The sequence below is a fragment of the Dromiciops gliroides genome, chromosome 5 (genome assembly GCF_019393635.1).
Source record: "Dromiciops gliroides isolate mDroGli1 chromosome 5, mDroGli1.pri, whole genome shotgun sequence".
Classification (NCBI taxonomy): domain Eukaryota; kingdom Metazoa; phylum Chordata; class Mammalia; order Microbiotheria; family Microbiotheriidae; genus Dromiciops; species Dromiciops gliroides.
Genome location: NC_057865.1, coordinates 284,604,562 through 284,618,669, shown reverse-complemented (window position 1 = coordinate 284,618,669; position 14,108 = coordinate 284,604,562). Strand labels below are relative to the sequence as shown.

At 42.3% G+C, this 14,108-nt stretch overlaps 1 protein-coding gene across 6 annotated transcripts in view; it reads left to right on the top strand.

Moving 5' to 3' along the window:
• Nucleotides 1–14,108, top strand: part of SYN3 (synapsin III) — a 477,977-nt gene that overhangs the window by 103,336 nt on the left and 360,533 nt on the right. Inside the window, exon 1 of one of the 6 annotated variants that reach the window (XM_043965057.1) lies at nucleotides 12,124–12,186. The exons of the other annotated variants lie outside the window; for them this stretch is intronic. Within the exon in view, the coding sequence (XP_043820992.1) occupies nucleotides 12,160–12,186 (27 nt within the window). The 5' untranslated portion in view covers nucleotides 12,124–12,159. Of the gene's footprint in view, nucleotides 1–12,123; nucleotides 12,187–14,108 lie in introns of those variants that run through there. 6 annotated transcript variants of the gene reach the window in all.

Below are 14,108 nucleotides of genomic sequence, written 5' to 3'. Positions count from 1 at the left end.
CTAGGAAGCACAGTGAAATCAAGAAGACTGAAGTCAACAAGACTCATCATCCTGAGTTCAAATCTGGCCTCAGATACTGACCAGCTTGCCCCTGTTTGTCTCAATTCCTCATCTTTTTTCAAAAATGAGCCGGAGAAGGCAATGGCAAACTATTCCAGTATCTCTGCCAAGAAAACTCCAAATGGGGTCATGAAAACAACTGAACAACAATAAATTGGGACATCCAGCTTGAGATAGACAATTGGAGAGGGTAATTTCCATTGAGTGCTGAGGTCAGAAGCCAGACTTCAGAGAGTTAAAAGACTGAAAGCAAAGAAGCGGAGGCACCAATTGCAGACAGCCATCAAAACAGTTTAGCAGTGAAAGAGGGGTGAGATACAAAACAAAAGCTATTGGGGGTGGATGCATCAAGTGAAGGTTCTTTAGAGGTTGAAGGAGATAGAAGTGCATTTACAGGCAGCAGAGAAGCAAGCAAGAGACAGGAGGAAATTGGAAAATTAGCACAAGAGCGAGAATTATGGTGGGGAGGGGGAATCTGATGGAGAAAACAATGAAATGAAATCACTCATGGGTGTAGAGGGGTTTGCCTTGGCAAGAAGGGCCACCTATTCATATGAGATAGGGATAAAGGAGAAAGTTGGGGAGGCATCCAAGTTGGGGGAGACATCTGGGTTGGGGGAGGCACCTCGGTGATATGAGGAGGGGACAAGAAGGAACTCTCAGCAAATACCATATTTGGGGGAGGGGGTAGAGACTGGGGTCTCCCTGTGTCACCCAGGCCGAAAAAGATCCCAGTATTGATCAGAGGTGAAGTTTTGACCTACTGCTCCAACCTAGTCCACTTTGCTCTTCCTTAAGCATCCTAGTACCAAGCCCCCCAATAGCTCGCCATATTGATATTGGTCCTAGTTCAGATACCTAATTGGCTTTGGTGCTACTGAAACTCAGAACTCCTAAGCTCAAGAGATTCACCAGTCCCAGCCTCCCCAGTAGCAGAAATTAAGAGTCTGTACCAATTTGCTCAGTGATATACGAGATATACTTTACCTCACTGGACCTCAGTTTTCTCATCTATAAAAGGAGAGATTTGGACTACCCAGCCTCTGATGCCCTTTCTATCTCTATATCTTTGATCCTGTGAACTATCCTGGCATAGGTTTGAGCTTAATTTCTCTCAAGGCTTCAGTGAAATAAACCCATAAACTCTGGATCCAGAAAGTCATTCCTTTCCATGCTGTTCTTCAGAGATGTTAGCCTCCATTTGGACTTTGATAAATGTCAACCAAAGGACTGTATCTGAGCCGGAGAAGACAGAGGTCAACTGTTTCTTCTTAGCCTTGAGAGGACGTGTCAGTATGTTGTGGTCGAGCCCTTCAAGTCTGAGTGAAGATGAAGGGTTATTAATTAGCTTTAGGCTGGAACCTCTTAGGAAACAGAAAGTTGGAGAGAAGCAGAGGAGCTTCAGATCTCACAGCAGGGAAAAGCAACCTTGGCGGCCATTGGCTGACTTCACCACACAAATCTGTCTGGCTTCTATGCTAAACGTGAAACTAATCTATGAGATTGTCTCGGGTCTGGCTCAATCCACCCTGCCTGGAGTCTCCCGAGGCCGGGTGGGGACTGACCACATAAACAAAACTGAAGACCAAAAACTTCAGGGTTCTTTTTTTTTTTAAATAGCTTGCTTTAGATCACAGAAAGTCTTCTCCATGATTATAAATGGACCTAGTTATATAGCCTAGAAAACAGAGTTGAGGCTGGGTTTATAAAGCTTAGAGTGTTTGCTCTGGAAAAGCCTGGCTTGACCATATTCATTCTGGAGAGAAATTCAGGATGTCAGCTCCCTTCTGGAGGCTGGGACTCCAGAATCACAAAATCTCATTGCTGGAAGGGATATCAGAAGGCATCTTGTCCAGCCTGCTGTCCCTGAGCAAGAGTCCTTTCTACAGCATTTTCAACAAGTGGACATCTACCTTTCCTCTAGGGAAGGTCAGTGACAGGGAGCTTATTACCTCCCAAAGAAGCTCTTAATATGATCACACATCTGGGTCTGGAACGGACTTCAGAGGTTGTCTAGAATGGTCAATTCTGTCATTTTACAGATGAGAAAACTGAGGGCTAAACAGGTTCAGTGATTTGCCAAAAGTCACACAGGTAGTGACAGAGAAGGTATCTGAACTCATTCTGACTCAAAGCATCCATTGTTTCCATGGCAATGCCTCTTATTCCACTGAACAGCACTAATGGTTAGCAATGTTTCCCTATATCAAGCAGACATCTTCCTCCCTGCAATATCTACCCTCCCTTCTTCCATAGAACAGCCCATTAAATAAATATTTAAAGACAGCTCTCATGTCCCACCTAAGGCTTTCTTCCCCCAGGCTAAACACTCCCCATTCCTTCAACAGATCATCATATGTCATCATGTCTAGTGCCCTCCTCATCCTGATCATTCCTCTCTAGATACATTCCAATGAGTCAGTCTAATACTATAGTTGTAATCTGATCGGGACAGAGCATGGTAGGACTATCTATTCCCTTATTCTAAACACTCCATCTCTATAAATGAAGTCTGAGCTTGCATTAGCTTTTTTTATATTTTCATATCACACTGTCAACTCACATAATAGTCCACTCTAATCCTTAACACTTTCCCACATGAATTGTTATATATTCATACCTTCTCTATACTATATTCAAGCATTTGCACAAAGCAGCTGTTTAAAAATGATTGTTGAATGCTTAGTTCGGTTTTTTTCTTTTTTTTTCTTTTCTTTTTTTTTCAAGTGAGGCAATTGGGGTTAAGTGACTTGCCCAGGGTCACACAGCTAGTAAGTGTTAAGTGTCTGAGGCCGGATTTGAACTCAGGTACTCCTGATTCCAGGGCTGGTGCTCTATCCACTGCGCCACCTAGCTGCCCCTAGCTCGATTTTTTGAATCCAGGTGGAAGACCTTATATTTATTCCTATTAAGTTTCATCTTATCAGATTTTGGCCCATTATTCCAGCCTGTTGAGATCCATTGGGGTCCTAATTCTGCCATCCAGTTCAATAATTAGCCCTTCAAGCTTCACTTCATCTTCAAATTAAAGTGTGCCATCTATACTTTCATCCAAATCATTGATACAAATGTTTCATAGCACAGGGTCCTAAACAGGTCCTTGAGCTATACCACTTTAGTTCTCCTCCTAAATTTATTTCTTTTGTCATCTGATCATTCAAATAGTGCTGAATAAACCTGTCTTCCTGAATTAAAGCCAAATATCCTAAATTCATGGTGTTCTAGTCCAAAGCTTCTTAAACTGTGAGAAGTGACACTACATGAGGTCATGTAACTGAATGTGGGGGTCATGAAAAATTTGGCAACAGTAGAAGGTTATGTAGACCTATTTTATGTGCCTATATACTTGGGGTCACATAAAAATTTCTCAGGCAAAATGGTGTCACAAGTGGGAAAAGTTTAAGAAGCCTTTTTCTAGTCCACTAACCCTAACCCAGATAGAAATGAGGTTAGTGTGGCATAAAATAATCTTAATGATGCCATGCTATGATCACTGCTTCTGTTTCCAAATGTTCATATCCCTGCCCTTTAAAATGGTTTGTAATTTTACCAGGAACTGAAATGAAGGCCTATAGTTTAATGATATTTCCTTTCCTGAGAATTAAAAAAAACTTATCTTCAGCTCTCTTCCCCATAATTTATTGTAGATTACTAATAAGTACTCAACAATCACATTGCTCATCCATTCTTACATTACCTTGGGATCAAGTTTGTCTGGGCCTGGTGACTTAAATTCACTGAGGGGAAGTAGATACTATCTTTTTTTTTTAATTAAGTATTTTATTATTTCCAGTTACATATAAAGATAGTTTTCAACATTTGTTTTCATAGGATTTTTAGTTCCAAATTTTTCTCCCACTCTCCCTTCCTTCCCCCTCCCCAAGACAAAAAGCAATCTGATATAGGTTATATATGGACAATCACATCAAACATATTTCTGCATTCATCATATTGTGAAAGAAGAATCAAAACACAAGGGAAAAACCTCAAAAAAGACAAAAAACAGCCAAAAAGTAGAACTGTATGGTTCAATCTGCATTTAGGACCTACAATTCTTTTTTCTGGATGTGGAGAATATTTTCTATCATGAGTACTTTGAAATTGTTTTGGATCATTGCACTGCTGAGAATAGCCAAGTCTACCACAGTTAATTATCACACAATGTTGCTGTTATTGTGTACAATGTTCTCCTGGTTCTGCTCATCTTACACAGCATCACTTCATGTAAATCCTTCCAGGTTTCCCTAAAATCTGCCTGCTCATAATTTCTCATAGTACAGTAGTATTCCATTATATTTATATACCACAACTTGTTTCCCCAATTGATGGGCATTCCCTCGATTTCCAATTCTTTGCCACCACAAAGAGAGTTGCTATAAATGCTTTGTACATGTGGGTCTTTTTCCCTTTTCTATGATCTCTATGGGATATTGACCTAGTAGTGGTATCACTGGGTCAAAGGGTATGAACAGTCCCATAGTCCTTTGGGCATAGTTCAAATTGCTCTTCAGAACAGTTGGATCAGTTCACAGCTCCACCAACAATGCATTAGTGTTCCAATTTTTCCACAGCTTCTCCAACATTTATTATTTTATTTTTTGTCATATTAGCCAATCTCATAGGTGTGAGGTGGTACTTCAGAGTTGTTTTAATTTGCATTTCTCTAATCAATAATGATTTAGAACATTTTTTTCATATGGCAATAGATAGCTTTGATTTCTTCATCAGAAAACTGCCTGTTCATATCCTTTGACCATTTCTCAATTGGGGAATGACTTGCATTCTTATAAATTTGATTTAGTTCCCTATATATTTTAGAAATGAGGCCTTTATCAGAAATATTGGCTATAAAGATTGTTTCCCAGCTTTCTGGCTTAGATACTATCTTACTACCATCTCAATTATCTTGAGTTTCCATTCTCTGGTAACCAAATTTGTTCTGTTCTTCTCACAGTTCCTCTCCTAGGAAGAGAAGCTAGAATCTAAATAAGAGCTGACTTGGATCATTGACCAAAGATTTAGAACTGGAATCAATTGTTATATGTTTGCTATGTGCCAGGCACTGTGCTAAACATGGAGGATATAAATACAAAAGAAAGACAGTACCTGCCCTTACAGAGCTTTCATTCTAACTAGGGGAGGAAACAGATATGGGCATAGTGGCATGATTGACATGTCCTTTCCAGGAACGATGGTGTTGGTTTGATTACTGTTCTAAGACCCAGAGTTGGAAAGGAGTGGAGGGCAGGATAGATCTGGTGGCATGACAAGAAGCTGATCTAAAAGTGGTGAGGAGGGCCTGAGATTCAGGGGAGAAAAAAGGGGAGACTCTCTGATCCGAGTTCAGGCATGGGGCATTATGGATAGAAGAGGAGGAATCCTCAGATATGTACTAGTTGTGTGACCCTGGGTAAGTCATTTAACTTGTTTGTCTCAATTTCCCCAACTGTAAAATGGTGGCAGTAACAGCACCCTATGAGGATTAAATGAGATGATTTTTATAAAGCACTTAGCCTTGTGTCTGACATGTGGTAGGTGCTTTCCCTGGAGCTACCAGGGGCATGGCATGGAGATAATAAAGAAAGTCACATTATAAAGGGGTCTTAGATGTGGAAGAGTCCATATTTATTCATATATTTGAAAGAATTTTTAAAATTTTTAGAAAATAAGATGACTTTATTTATTGACCACTTAGCCAAAGATCATCCCAGTTGAATGTAAGCTCTTGGAAGGTAGGAACAGTCTTTGTTTTATCTCTGAATCCCAACACCAAGCACACTGCCCGGCACATAGTAGGTGTGTAATAAATGTGTTGATGAATTGGTTGATAAAGTGATTCCATAGCATGGGCTCGATCAGCACTTTGGTCATTCCAGGACTATCATAAAGTACCTTTATTACATGAGAAGAAAGACCAATGGATCCAACTCTTCATAGTAACCACAGTTTGCATCTCTATGGTGCCTTAGAATTTACCAACTGCTTTTCATACCTATTATCTCCTTTGATCCCTTGAACAAGCCTGTGAGGTAGACAGTACAAACATCATTATCGCCAATTTACAGATGATAATGATAAGAGTGGGGAGCAGCATGGAGCAGTAGATAGAAGCCTATCTTAGAGTCAGAAAGACCTGGGTTCCATTCCTGTCTCTGACACATACTGGCTTTGGGGCCATTGGTAAGTCACTTAACCTTTTAGTGCCCCCAGAACCTCAGCTCATAATAAAGGTTGATTCACTGACTGATTAACTGACACCCTCTGAGACTGAGTTTCAGAACAGTTACTGATCTAAATTGGCAGAGGGAGTTTCCTCACTGGGAGTTTGCCTTTTCAGATGAAATCATAGGTCATGGGGTCATATGAATCTAGATCTAGAGCTGGGAGGAATCTCCTAGACCAACCCCTTCCTTTTATTAATGAGTAAACAGGAGACCAGAGAGGGAAAGAGATTTGCCAAGATTACACAGCAATTCTTCTAACTCCAGAGACAGAGCTCATTCTACACGACCACCCCTGAGATATTAAGAGGAACAACAACTTCTTAATACTTGGGAGTTGTCCCAAAGTGGATTTGATGACCTTGGAAGGCGGTGGGCTCCCCATCATAGAATCATGGACTTTGACCTAGATTTCCTTCTATTTTCACTGTATGTATTTTTTATTACATAGTTATTGGCATATTGTCTCCCCCATTGCAACATCAGCTCCAGAGACTGTTTTTTCTTTCTTTCTCTCTCTCTTTTTTCTATCTTTTTCCTTCCTTCCCTCCTTCTTTCCTCCCTCCCTCCCTCCTTTCCTTCCCTCTTTTCTTTCCTTCCTTTCTTCCTCCTTCCCTCATTTCCTTCCTTCTTTCCTTCTTTCTCTATTTTCTTAGCACTAAAACTCAACACAGAACCTAGCACATAGTAAGCACTTAATAAATGTTTGTGGACTGATTGACTGACCATCTGATGAAATGACTTACCAAGGATTATACAGCTATTCACTGTCCAAGGTGGCATTTGAACCCAGACATAACCTGTCTCTAAGGTTACTGCTCTAGCCACTAAACCATGCTATTTTTAGACTTTGAGACCCAGTCTCAGACTCAGCACTTATGCTCAATGCCATGGGTGAGCAGGAAGTCCTTGCCACTATATTATGGAGGGATGGGATAAGGAGAATTTCTTCTAATGTGCCTTTCAACTCAGAAATTCCATGTTTCTATAACTTGGTGGTAAGTTGATCTAGGCATGGAATATGGTGGGGTAGGGGTGCAATATGGGGAAGAAAATCAGACCTAACTTGCTTCATGATCTCTCCTAGTCTCATTAAAAGTAATATTAATACTTCCCCTTTACAAAGGCATTAGGCTTTCTTCAGCATTTTCACACACATTATCTAAGACCCTGTAGGTTCCCTGAGTTTTTCCACACCCTGCTAGCTCTGGGCTTAGGGCCCCCTTCCCTTCAGCTATAATTGCTGAAGTCCCCTGTGTGTGTGTGTGTGTGTGTGTGTGTGTGTGTGTGTGTGCGCGCACACGCGCGCACCAATGGGTCAGGTTCTCGGCATGTTGAAAATGGAACTCGCCCACGTGACCTCCCCACCCTCCTCCAACTTAGGATGGCTACACTGTCCAGACTAATTATAAATTTCCTAGGCAAGAGGAGACAGGCAGACCATTGATTTCCTTGGGCTGTCTATCAAAACCACTGAGCCAGAGGAAACAGGAGCAGTCTGAGGACCACTGTTGTCCCTTCCCCTGCTGGCCAACCATCCATCCTCGAAAGACATGGACCTGTTGGATAGGATCAGGTTTTTACTGTTCTTTTCGTCCCCTCTTTTAAGGAATACTTTGCTTGCCTTTTCTTGCCTCCCCTCCTCCCCACCGCCAGCCATGCAAACTTCGCTCATTATGTGTCTCATACAAGTGCAAGTACGTCATAGAATGAACTGTCTCTCAGTATCTTCATCTGTAAAATGAGGGGGTGGGACTCAGTGGTCTCTGGGGTCCCTTCCAGCTCTAAATTTGTATTTCTAGGGTCAGCTGTCAAAGACTTGGGGAGGAAGAAGGTCTAATGAGAAACCACAAGGAACTTAATATCCTTGAAGAATTTGGCCCAAATTGAAGGACCATTGTATTTTTCAGATGGCGAGCCAAAAGCTGTATAGACAGGAGGAAAAAATCACCAGCCGTGTCCCCATCCTGCCTCCCTGAAAAGACAGAGCATCAGCCCCCAGTTTATATTCTGGCTGGTCGAAGTCTCTTCGCTGCTTCTCAAAGCCAACATGTTGTTATTGGTTAACTCTTGTCTAAACAGGGGACAGGAAGCACCGAGCTGAGGGAGTGAGAGAAGATGTGGGAGTGGGGCAGGATGCTAAAAAGGCACATAAACAAAGCTCCTAAAAGGAGACTAAACATAGTCTGGGGCACAAAGGGGCTTCTAAGAGCAGGAGCTGGCCCTCGCCACCCTCAGACCGTACCTCCAAAGGGCCGCCCGGCTCCAGTTGCTCCAAATGAGCGATGCTGCACAGGTACAGTGATGTTTCCATAAGATCCCCAAGGCACTCAGCGCTGGCTTCAAGCACTAGGCAACATTCCAATCTCATTTCTGTATACATGCAGGTATTGCGCCCCCCCCACCCAAATGTAAGTTTCTTGAGGGCAGAGACTGATTCATTTTTGTCTTTGTATCTCGCCTAGAACAGGGCATATAGTAGGTGCTTAATAAATGCTTGTCGATCAGTGGGTGGCTAGCCTTGTGTCTTTCCTTCCTCCCCATTTCCCAAATACATATAGTCATTCAGCAAGACAAACTGTGTGGATAAGGAAGAGCCAAGGTGCTATGAATTCAACAAGTATTAAGTACCCACTATGTGCATCCTTCTGGGGAAGATTCCCAAATTAAACCTTTCCCCTCAAAGAGTTTGCAATCTAGTAGGAGAGATAGGACCCACACAAAAATAAAGATATTACAAAGTCAAATAGGATAAATTCACAAGAAAGGTAGTGTTGGTAGACCAGGGTTAATATAACAGACATCAAGACAGTTCCACAGCAGGGAGACCTTGGGGTTCAAGATCATATGTCAGGCATAGGCCAGGTTGTAAGCAGCTATACTTTTTTCTTTTTTGGCGGGGCAATGAGGGTTAAGTGACTTGTCCAGGGTCACACAGCTAGTAAGTGTCAAGTGTCTGAGGTCACATTTGAACTCAGTTCTGCCTGAATCCAGGGCTGGTGCTTTATCCACTGTGCCACCTAGCTGCCCCCAGGATTCTTTTTGTGTGTGTGTGAGGCAATTGGGGTTAAGTGACTTGCCCAGGGCCACAAAGCTAGTAAGTGTTAAGTGTCTGAGGCCAGATTTGAACTCAGGTACTCCTGACTCCAGGGACAGTGTTCTATCCACTGTGCCACCTAGCTGCCCCTGCCCCCAGGATTCTTAACCCTTTCCTCATATGACAGTTGTGGTTCCCAGCCCACTGTACCAGTCTGACCACCATCTTCTGGACATGCCACAGTTTGTCAAGATCACCCTTGAAATGAGATTCTCAGAATCTTCCTTAGAATGCAAAGATTCCAGAGTGGAAGAGAACAAAGCAGTGACTCAGACCTACCCAAGCTAGTAGCAATTCTAGCGATCTCACCCAAGCCAATGAACTCCAAAGATTTTTCCCAGCCAGAGAGGTCACCGATTCTACAAACACTCATAAAATACCAGGATGTGTGAGATTCTTCACCTGGGGATTCTTGTCCCACAAAGTCCTCAAATATCCAAGGCCAACTAGAGCAAAATTGGATCCTGACACGCAGCCAATGCCAAAGGTTCTCTTTTTCCATACTGTCATTGACACGCTAATCCTTTCCTTCCTTGTATCCTGTTTGCACTACTCACACTCAGCGTCTGGGGACTGGTTATTTATTGAACTTCCAGCCCTGAAAGACAGCTGGGGACACTATGTCAGGAGTATGATTCTACATTTATGGGGTGTTTCCCATTTGCCTTGAAGATCGGAAATAATCCATAACTACAAACTGTTGACATTGGAAATACTAGACCCGGGGAATGAAACAGGAACATCATTGATCTAGCTAAACAGAAAATACAGCCTCAAAATGCAGAGGACCATTGTGCTACCAGGAAGAGGGTGGGCTAGAGGGAATGTCATTAGGTTCTATGTCTTGATACCAGATGACAGGGGAATGCATTGCCTAAAAATAGTTGGAATTCCCCAACTTCCCATTGGGGTCCCCCATTCAGCTCCCAGCTGTACTGCTGGTCTTCTCTGGCCTTTCCTGTCTTAGCTTTAGCCTGTGTCACTGGAGAATGAGACAGTTGAAAGAATACGATCAAATGAAAACTAGTTCTGATTTAGGTAGGAATCTGTAGTTTGGGAAACATTTGCCTCACAATTTGAGGATAATGGGGCACTGTGGAACCCTGGGACAAAAGAGGGGAATACAGGGAATGGACCAAGGATGATTCACACAGAGTCAGAGTGGTGGGGCAGGTCAAGTTCTGGACTTGGAATGAAGAAGAACTAAGTTCAAATCCTTCCTTTCATACTTACTAGCTCTGTGACCATGGGCTAAACACTTAACCTCTCTCACGCTCATTTTCCCCATCTGTAAATAGCTTCATGTACACAAATGTGTATGTATACATATTTCTCTCCCTCCCTCCCTCCCTTCCTTCCTTCCTTCCTTCCTTCCTTCCTTCCTTCCTTCCTTCCTTCCTTCCTTCCTTCCTTCCTTCCTTTCTTTCTTTCTTTCTTTCTTTCTTTCTTTCTTTCTTTCTTTCTTTCTTTCTTTCTTTCTTTCTTTCTTTCTTTCTTTCTTTCTTTCTTTCTTTCTTTCTTTCTTTCTTTCTTTCTTTCTTTCTTTCTTTCTGGAATGAGGATTAAGTCACTTGCCCAGGGTCACACAGCTAGTAAGTGTCAAGTGTCTGAGGCTGAATTTGAACTTGGGTCTTCCTGAATCCAGGGCCAGTGCTTCATCCACTGCACCACCTAGCTGCCCCCTGTATGTATATTTCTATGGAAATATGTGTGTTCTATAGAAATATATCTATTTCTATAGAACTATATGTATATATTTATAAAGAAATATGTGTTTCTATAGAACTATATGTATATATTTATAAAGAAATATGTGTTTCTATAGAACTATATGTGTGTTTCTATAGAAATATGTGCACACATACATATATGACTATCCATGCATATACATATTTAGAAGGGATGGTGTGGTATTTTGAAATATAATTCTATATTTCTGTGTATGTATACACATATACACACACACATATATCATGTTGAGGTTTGCAAAATGCTTTACAATATTGATCTGTTGATTGGTTAATTGATCTATAATCAATGAGTTACTTTTATTCTCACAGTCCTGGGAGGCTGGTGCTGTTATTACACCCATTTTACAGATGAATCACCTGAGGCTTATAGTCTTCCTTCAAGGTCCACTGCAGTGCCTAACTGCTATAAAATGAGTGGGTGGGACTGGAGGATCTCTCTAGTTACTTCCTGATCTGGTTCTGTTTCTTTGATCCTCCAATCAATTCTGTGAAATAACCATTAATTTATAAGTGTGTGTGTGTGTGTGTGTGTATATATATATATATATATATATATATAGGCAGGGCAGTGAGGGTTAAGTGACTTGCCCAGGGTCACACAGTTAGTAAGTGTCAAGCATCTGAGGCTGGATTTGAACTCAGGTCCTCCTGAATCCAGGGCCGGTGCTTTATCCACCTAGCTGCCCCCTCCTCCAAAGCAGAAGCTTTCTCATCTTCTTTCTGCATTGTATCTCCCTCAGCAGGTAGCACAGCACTCTGTGTATGGTTGGTGCCTAACAAATATTTATTAAATTGAATTCAATTTGGAATCCCTTCTATTTCTGAGCCCCAGAGCACTTGGGCAGTAGCTAAACCCAGACAGTTGGTCACGGGACCTCATCCCCAACTCAAGGCCCAAATGACTTGTGTCTAACCCAAATTCCATTTCTCTGACCCCAACTGTAACCCTAATTCCATTTCTCATCCTAATTCTGTCTCTCTTGGTCAAAGGGCTAACCAAAGAGAACCCTGGTGCCTCATCAGCCTAGAAATGAGACACTTCTTTTTTCAATCAGAGGTACGTGACTTAGGACAAATCCATCTTTAGCATGCTGGGGAAGGTCATAGGGGAGCACAGGGTACCAGTTGAAGAGGAAGAGCTGTGTGGATGCTTCATTAAGGCAACTAACTGGGCAAGGAATTGAAATGCCCTACCGATTTCCAGGTTGTCATTTTCTGAGCTACTGAATGGCTTCCACCACCATCTGCTTTCAATCTTTTGGGGCCTCATGGGCTGAGGATTGTTGCAAATAATGTACTTTTTAAGGGGGAAAAAAGAAAGCCCTCAGCCTTCTCTCTGCACACAGAGTCAATGTGTTTTCCTTGGAACTGGCCTTATGAGTTCTACAGCAGGTCATAGCTAATTTCTCCTGGCAAATCCCCAATGGCTTTTGCTCCATTCATTTAGTAAAAGCACAAAATGAGCCTCCTTTCTCCTCCTGGAGGCCAGGGATAGCAATGTTCTCCCCAAGGTACCTGGCTCAGAAAAGGGACATGGTTGGGAGCAATTTCTTCTTTTCAGATGAGTTTCATCACCTTTCTTTTCCTGGGTTACGATAGTCCCTAAGGGAAGAATAACACTGGACCTGATGCCTTGGAGACATAAATCCTGTATCTGAAGCCTAATTTAGACATTCCCTAGCTGCACAACTTTGGGTGAGTCTTAGAACTTCCCCAATTACCTGACCAGCAGTCTTCCATTCCTTGAACTGAGACGCTTCCTTTCCCCATCAGTGAGAAGATGAGAACAGCATGGTTAGGAAAGGCAATTGGAAGCCCTGGATTTGAATCTTGACTACCAACTTTGATTCACTTTGGGACATGGGGCAGGATACTTCCCCCTTTTGACCACTGGTGTGCTCATGTGTAATATGGGGACAACCATCCTTGCCCCAACTACCTCTCACAGTTGTTTAGGAAAAGGGATTCAAATCCAGACTCTTACACTTACTGGGATTGAGAACCTAGGTAAATCAGTCAAAAGTGTATGTTTTGTGGGGCAGCTAGCTGGTGCAGTGAATAGAGCACTGGCCCTGAATTCAGGAGGGCCTGAGCTCAAATCCCGCCTCAGACATTTGACATTTACTAGCTGTGTGACCTTGGGCAAGTCACTTAACCCCAATTGCTTAACCCCCGCCCCAAAAAAGTACATGTTTTATGCAAGGCATTCTGCTAAGTGCTGGGGATACAAAAAAAAAGACAAAAACAGTCCCTCCCTAGCGATCTAAGCTCACAATCTAAAGAGGAGGACAAACGCAAACTATTCTGTCCATAAAAGATGTATGCAGGGTAAATGGGAGGTGATCTCAGTAGGAAGGGAGTAGAGAGGGGAGTAGCCATGGGGACTATGAAAAGCCTCGGTTTCTTCATGTGTAAAATGACAAGATTGGGCCAGAGGACCTCTCAGGTCAAATCCTATGACTTAATCAATTAGGGTCAGATGCCCAGATATGAGCAGAACCTAAGGATGGGCTTCTCCTTCCTTAACATCATTTTCTCATCCCTACACCAGGTGTCTTTTTTCTTTCACTGAATTTTGACAAGACCAATAGCCCATCTCTAGGGAACTATGACATTGAGGTATTTGGGAAACCAGTCTCCCAGGCTCATGAGTCACACAGCCCTCTGCCCACACTTCACTGGGGCCCAACCGTACATTTTGCAGATTTCCTCTTCACATTTTTCTGCAAGAAGAATGTTGTTTCCAGGTAACCCATAAGTGTTCATTTTTTCCTCTCTAAGCCTACTCAGTGATCAAGTTAATGAAGGATTTTCAGCATGATGGGGTTTTTCCAGGAGTGGATTTATTAAATATTCCTTTCTTACTCTCTGTACTCATTAAAGAAAGTCCTTTATTCTCACCTTCCTGCAGTAAAATGAGGCTGTTAATTAGAAGAGGAGTTAGAAGGACTTTAGGTTTTGTGTAGCACTATCCAGGGA